Here is a 6,981-nt window from a genome sequence, read left to right as displayed (position 1 = left end):
GTGCACTGGGGGAGGGGATTTGTGCAGCTTCCGCTGTGTGGGGTGGCCCGCTACCCCCTACATCTACGTCCCCTGTCCCTGTCTCTTCCCTGCTCTGCTGGAGTGGGCTTAGGGGAGGAAGGGCACAGGTTTGGGCAGCCTCTGCCTTATAAGTCACCTCTTCCCTGCAGTGCCATGGTAGAATGGAGCAGGTAGGCCAGAGAGTTGCACGATTTTTCCATCCTGTGCCTGCCTGAAATGTCAGGGCAGCTGCACTGTGCCCCTGGCCTTCTCTTACCTTTTTAAGGGAGAGGTGCGGGCTTGGAGGCCAAGAGAGGTGAGTGCATTCTGGGATTCACTACTCTACTTAAAAGACAGCCTCCATCACTGGTGCAGGAGCTTTTTCAGTTTTGTTCATTTGCCTTAGGTGGTACTGTGAGCAGTCTTAATTGTTTGCTGTATTAAGTGGATTAAGTTAGCCTTTTAGACAACTCTCATCCCTTTAATCTCTGATTTCAGTTTCCCAGATTACGTAATTCTATAGTTACATTTCCCTGACCTGTCTGTCCTATTTCTTGATTGCTAGATAATCCATTGGTGATGTTACCTTTATAATATCCTTAAATCAGGGGATCAAGACTTCTCTAGGAGTCTTGGGAACTGAGGTCTATGAATTGTTTGTTCAAGGAGAACAGCAGAGAAAAATGTAGAATGTGAGTCCTGGGTGTATCTGGGATTAGTGAATTGTTGCCCTTAATTGGACTTTTAAAAAAATTTGGAATATATTTGCTTTACAATATTGTGTTAGTTTCTGCTGTACAGCAACTTCACAGTTGCTAATGTGTTCAGCTATGTGTGTACATATCCCCTTCCTCTTGATTTTTTAATTATTATTTTTGTTCCATTATTTTTGAAGTTGGAGCTGCTATGAATATTCGCTGAGAAGGGGTAATTAAGAAAATACTATGGTTATTACTATTCCCATACTTTGATTTGGGGGGACATTTTTAAGGGTTTTCCTTGCAGAATTTTGATGTGCTTGCCTTTTATACTCATTTATCACAAACAGTACGCCTGCTTGTGTGCCCCATTAGAATGTAATTAAGGGAAATGTAAATTAAGCTTTGGAAGCTTTGTTCTGGAATTATTTTCTAGTAGCTCGAAAAATAGGACTCTGGTATTTTGTGATACTTATGATTTGCATTTTCTTTTTCTGCTTGTAGGAAGATACTGCTTCAAATATGAACATCTGATCATTTGGCCCTTTGCGAGATGAGAGTGCATCATCCTGGTCCGCCATTTTGTAGTCTTGCCCTCTGACTTAGGACCTCAATATGGCGGACCCTGTGGAAAGACCTGAAGTTTGAAGGTCTCTGTCCTGCCTTGTGAATATTTGGCATAGTACCACAGCTTTTTGAGAATGGGAAAGGAATATGAGCCCTGTCTGAAGTTTAGAGCAAGGACTGTGTGTTGCTTTCTAAGGCAAGGTACTTTGAACATGAGTTGTTGATGGTTAAGGCATCATCCTTCGCTAGTACGAGTGGGCAAAGAAGTTTTATTTTCTGGTTCCTGGGTGCTGGCTGGCTCAGAATTCTCTTTGATTCTAAAGGTTTTGTTTTTGGAGACACTGATTTACATGTTAGTGGGGAGATCACACCCTGGGATTACCTCACATTATCTTTGTGTTTTTTAATTTTTATTTCTCATTCTTGAGATCTTAGTCATTGAGTTATTACTTTTGGGGGGAGGGGCGTGTAAGGAATCCTGAATATTTGATAGACTATTAGGAAAAAACCCTATCATATCTCATCATCTTTGGCTTTTTCAGTGTATTTTCAAATTTGTTGTTGTTTTAGTTGCTAACTCGTGTCTTGACTTTTTTGGGACTCCATGGATGATAGCCAGGCTCCTCTGTCCATGGGATTTATTAGGCAAGAATACTGGAGTGGGTTGCCATTTTCTTCTCCTGGGGATCTTCTCAGGGATTGAACCGGAGTCTCCTGTTTGGCAGGTGGCTTCTTTACCGTGGAGCCATCTGAGAAGCCCATATTTCCAGATTAGTATTAATTTTTTAATGAAAGGGATTTTGGAGTGAAAAATTACCATTGTGTACATGTAGCATTTTTTTTTCTCCTTAAATGCTGAATTTTCTGAAATGTTGGCTTCTGGGTTGGAAATGCAGTTAGGGACATTACAAATGTACATATGTGTATTTAGAACAAAGTTCAAAATAAAGCTGCTCATCACTGATTTTGCAAGTAGCTTTAAAAATCTTTGAAAATGAAAAAGATACCTTTATATACTGATTGTTTTCTCAATTGAACACAGACCTTCAGGTTACATAAAGGAACTGAAGATTTTTTCTGAGGGGTGGGATGGATAATGGGGTACTCTCAGTTAAGCTTTGATTAATCATAATGGGTGGTCTATGACAAAGCAGAAGTCTACAGTAAAGCAGAGGTTTATAATTCCTTTTACTGTATTAATGTATTAGTAAATATGTTTGAAACTACCATCTTATGTATCAGTATTTCATCCTTTTTTGTGACTGAATGACATTCCATTGTATGGATATATACCGTACCACACCGTATTTTGTTTATGCATTCATCATTTATACTTTGGGTTATTTCTATTTTTGGCTATTACAACTAACACTGCTAGGAACTTTCATGTTCAAGTTTGAGTTTTTGTTTCACTCCAAGCTTGGAGTGGAAATACTGGGTCACATGTTAATATGCTCAACATTTTTAAGAAATGCCAGAGTTGTGTCATTTTTCATTTCTCCAGTTTCTCCACATCCTACTCCTGTGGTGTAAAGTGGTGTTTGTGGTTTTGATTTGTGTTTTCCTAACGACCCTCATATTGAGCGTCTTTTCTTCTGTTAAGGGAAATTTTTATGCTTTTGGAAAGCAATCTGTTTGAATCCTTTATTCATTTTATTTTTTGTAATTTATTTATTTCATAGCTGTGCTGGGTCTTCGTTGTTGCACAGGCTTTTCTCTAGTTGTGGTGAGCTGGGGCTATTCTCTTTAAGTTGGAGTGCAAGGTCTTCTCTTCTGTGTCTTCTCTTGTGCAGGCCACCACTAGGGCATGTGGGCTTCAGTTTTTTCTGTTCCTGAGCTCTAAAGCACAGGCTCAAAAGTTGTGGTGTAGGGATTTAGCAGCTTCATGGTCTGTATGTGGGATCTTCCCATACCAAGTATGGAACTTGTGTCTTCTGCTTTGGCAGGTGGATTCTTTACCACTGAGCCATCAGGGAAGCCCCCTTTACTCATTTTAAAATTGAGTTTTGTTACTATATTATTGAGTTGTAAGAGATCTTTATCTCTTTCTAAATTAGAGTTCTTTATATCTGGAGGAGGAAATGGCAGCCCACTCCAGTATTTTTGCCTAGAGAATCCCATGGACAGAGGAGCCTGGCGGGCTACATGTAGTCCATGGGGTCGCAAAAAGTTGGACACGACTGAGCGACTAATATTAATACTATATATATTCTGGATAAAAGACTTTAATCCCATGTATAATTTGCATATATTTTCTCCCATGCTTCTAATTGTTTTTCTAAGTGTCTTTTGAATCAAAGATTTTTCACTTTTGGTGAAATCCTATGGATTTCTGTTTCTGTTAGGTACTTTAGATGTCATAATCTAAGAAAGCATTACCTAATCAAAGGTCCAAAAATCAAGGAGATTAGCAAAGGTTTTTTTTTTTTAATGATCTTTCCTACTGCTTGATTAGAACATTAAAGTTTTTGAAGCAAATCCGGGGTTATTGTTAAACTCTTTTGTTTATTTTGCGTAATCTAATATGAAACCTAAAATAGCATGGGTTCAGGAAATTGTCTTTTGGAATGTGTCCTTTGAAATCTGCCTGTGAAATACTACATTGCATGACTTGTGTAAAATGCCTTTCCTTATCTCTGTTTTGAGTTGGACATTTTAAAATTTCAGTTCCTGTAGTTTCTAGTCTGACCCAAGTGCTGAACAGATTTCCTGTTCAGATCCTTTGAGCAGCCATTTTGTGAGCTATTCTGCGGATTATACTGTCAGTGGCTATGTTTTTTTTTTCTTTAAGCATTTTTAAAATTTCTTGTTTCTCAAATTCTAAGAAGGAAGCATTCACACAAGAGATTGCTTAGACATTTAGTAATTTAAATTTTATACTTTATTCCACTATACAGAGGATCTATCATAATAAAATATTTTTAAAATCATTTTTGGAATCAATGTTGCCACTTTTTCAGATGTATGTACATTTATTTTTGTGTAAATATATCTAAATATATAGTGTTATATCTGTATATGTGAGTATATGTAGAAATACACAGTTTTGCTTAATTTTTTGATATTTTTCCTTTGACGTTTTCTGCTGTCAAGGGGAATCTAAAGGGATAAAGTAGTTTTGGGCTAGATTCTGACCATTGATGGATAAAGATCTTCTAATATTTAATTCTACCTTTGTCAGTTGTATTGATTTGTAATTGGTATATATCACCATACCTTGCTTAAATTAGATTAGATGGAGTTTAAAAATTCCATTTTACTAGATACATGTATAATCTTTAAGTAAGTGGTTATTTCAGAAATTGATGAGGTCTATAAAACAAATCCCCTTTCTACCTCAGGGACCGTTTACACTTGAGACGGACTACAGAACAGCACGTACCAGAGGTGGAAGTCCAAGTCAAACGTAGAAGGACAGCCTCACTGAGCAACCAGGAGTGAGTACAGTCAGGCCCTGAGAACCAATTTAGGGCATTTTCAAAGTGGAACAAAGTATGCTGCCACAGGGAATTTAAATGAATTTAATTAATGAAAGAAGCTTGTGCATGTTATATTGATACAGTAAAAAAGCAATTAAATCATCCATAACCATGTTGTCCTAACTTTACTTTTGCTAATGTGTAGGTAACATGGTATGTTCATAAAGTTCTACCTCCTTCAGCATACTTATATTAAAGTTGTTTCTGCTTTATTATTTGTTACACTTCTGTTTTGCTTGCCAAATGTTCTGTGCTTTGAATAGATGTAAATTTATGTATTCATGTTTGCTGTGCAGTCTTTAGAATTTTTTAGTTAGTGCATTTAAAATGTATACATTTTTCTCAATTTAGGATATGAATGTGTTTCTAGAAGGAGCATTTCAATTAAAACTATATTAATATTTCTAAAGAGTCACAACTTAGCAGCTAAAACAATAACAATGACATGATACATACTGAATCTACATTGGGTCTTGTGCACTTTGTTATTACGACAAATCTTGATAGTTATCAGTGGTAAAATTGTTTTTCTTTCCTAAAGCTGTTACTTTTCAAATTGTATTGCTGTTACTAATACAGGAATATAATTTTCTCATAAAACATGTAATTTTGAGATACACAGTATCAAATATCACTAGTCCATTCCCCTCCCTGTCCATTCTCCCCAGAGATAAATCCTCAGGTAGTTTGATCTCTTATCATTTCAGACCTTTTAATATGCATTCATGTATACACATATGGAGTGTGTGTGTGTTTGTGTGTCTAGGCATGTTTGTTTATATACAGAAGATTTATTCTGTAATAATATGCCTTGGGAGTCTTTCCATGTCAGGTGTTTTATAATAACATTATCATTATCTTACTAATGGATATTTAGGTTGTTTGCATTTCTTAGTTATTGCAGTGAATAAAGGAGCAGTCAATCTGAAAATTAATATTACAGTTGTCTTTTGAATAATGAGGGAGTTGGGTTGCAGTCCCCCACATAGGCAAAAATCCCCATATATCTTTTGAGTCCCCCCAAATTGAACTGTAAATGGCCTCTTGTTGACTAGAAGCGTTACTGATAATATAGACAGTTGACTGAACAACATTTTTATGTTAAATGTATGTCTATATACATTTTACGTGTTCATGACATACCTTTCTTTTTTTGATGTTTCTAGGCTCTGGTTTGTCTGTAAGTTTTTCAAAATGTCAAAAATTTCCAAAAAAAAAAAAATCCCCAATATATGTATTGGGGGAAAAAACACATATAAGTAGACCCACACAATTCAGACTTTTGTTTAAGGGTCAACTGTTATTAATATTTATTTGTATTTTATTCCACTTCTTCAAATATGAAGTTTTTTACAGAAATTATTATACAACGTGGGTAGCATTTTGTATCTTATTTTTGTTATTTGCTCGTTTAATATGTGGGGAAATTTCAGTATTTTGCGTATTTAAAATTATTGGCAAGGCAAAAAGATTTCTCCATTTTCCCATGTCTGTTTTATTTTACTTATTCTTCAGACTTCGTTATTCTTTCCTTTATTAAACTTTGAAAAGGAATACTTTGAGTGAATATTTTATATAATTTATGATAGGCATTTGCCTGTTTTCTTTTACATGGTAATGCCATTTTTTTCCTCTCCAGAATCTCTAGAAATAACTTGAGGTAAATTAGAGATTGCGGCAGAGATATGGGTGGAGGAGATTTCTTGGGAGAGGATCTTTGTTAGTGAGTGAAGGTTCTGTTACATTTGTTATATTTTATTAGAGCCTTTATCCAGTGTAACATTAGTGTGAATCATCAGTATAATAGGTGGTCATATGGTAATCTTCTAAAAGCCTGCTTTAGGTTTCACTCATTTGTCCATACCTATGGAAATACTTCATTGCTTTTGAAGAAGAGACAACTTCATTTTCCTGATGTCTGTTGTATATGTTATGTATAAATACTAGGAGGTGCTGAACTAGAATCTGAGGGTAATTTTACATTGGAAAAATAATATAATTTCCCCAACCACCTTTGTCCACTTTGATAATAGGTGGATTATAGAAACAGGTAAGCAGTATAAATATTCTGTTCTCTAAGCCCAGCTTTTAACCTGAGCCATCTAGTTAGCTTGAACTCTGGTGTGATCCCTGAGGCCCACCAGGAATAACAAAGACACTCCTATCACTTGTTAAACTCAAAGGATTAGAGATTACCTTCTAGGAACCATGGACAAAGTCCAGGCTAATTCTTTATG

The 6,981-nt window shown here is 36.0% G+C and overlaps 1 protein-coding gene across 3 annotated transcripts in view; it reads left to right on the top strand.

Annotated features, from left to right (window-relative positions):
- LOC104984284 (SNRPN upstream reading frame protein) overlaps positions 1–6,981 on the top strand; it is a 31,986-nt gene that overhangs the window by 1,381 nt on the left and 23,624 nt on the right. For all 3 annotated transcript variants that reach the window (XR_824736.1, XM_010833953.1, XM_010833954.1), the window contains exon 2: positions 4,607–4,702. Coding sequence is in view for 2 of the 3 variants with exons in the window: in XM_010833953.1 (XP_010832255.1) it covers positions 4,607–4,702 (96 nt within the window). In the remaining variant the exon portion in view is untranslated. The remainder of the gene's footprint in view (positions 1–4,606; positions 4,703–6,981) is intronic.

This window comes from Bison bison, unplaced genomic scaffold, assembly GCF_000754665.1.
Source record: "Bison bison bison isolate TAMUID 2011002044 unplaced genomic scaffold, Bison_UMD1.0 scf7180017863974, whole genome shotgun sequence".
In the NCBI taxonomy this organism is placed as follows: Eukaryota; Metazoa; Chordata; class Mammalia; order Artiodactyla; family Bovidae; genus Bison; species Bison bison.
Note: the sequence above shows the minus strand (reverse complement) of the source record. Positions and strands in the feature narration are given on the sequence as shown.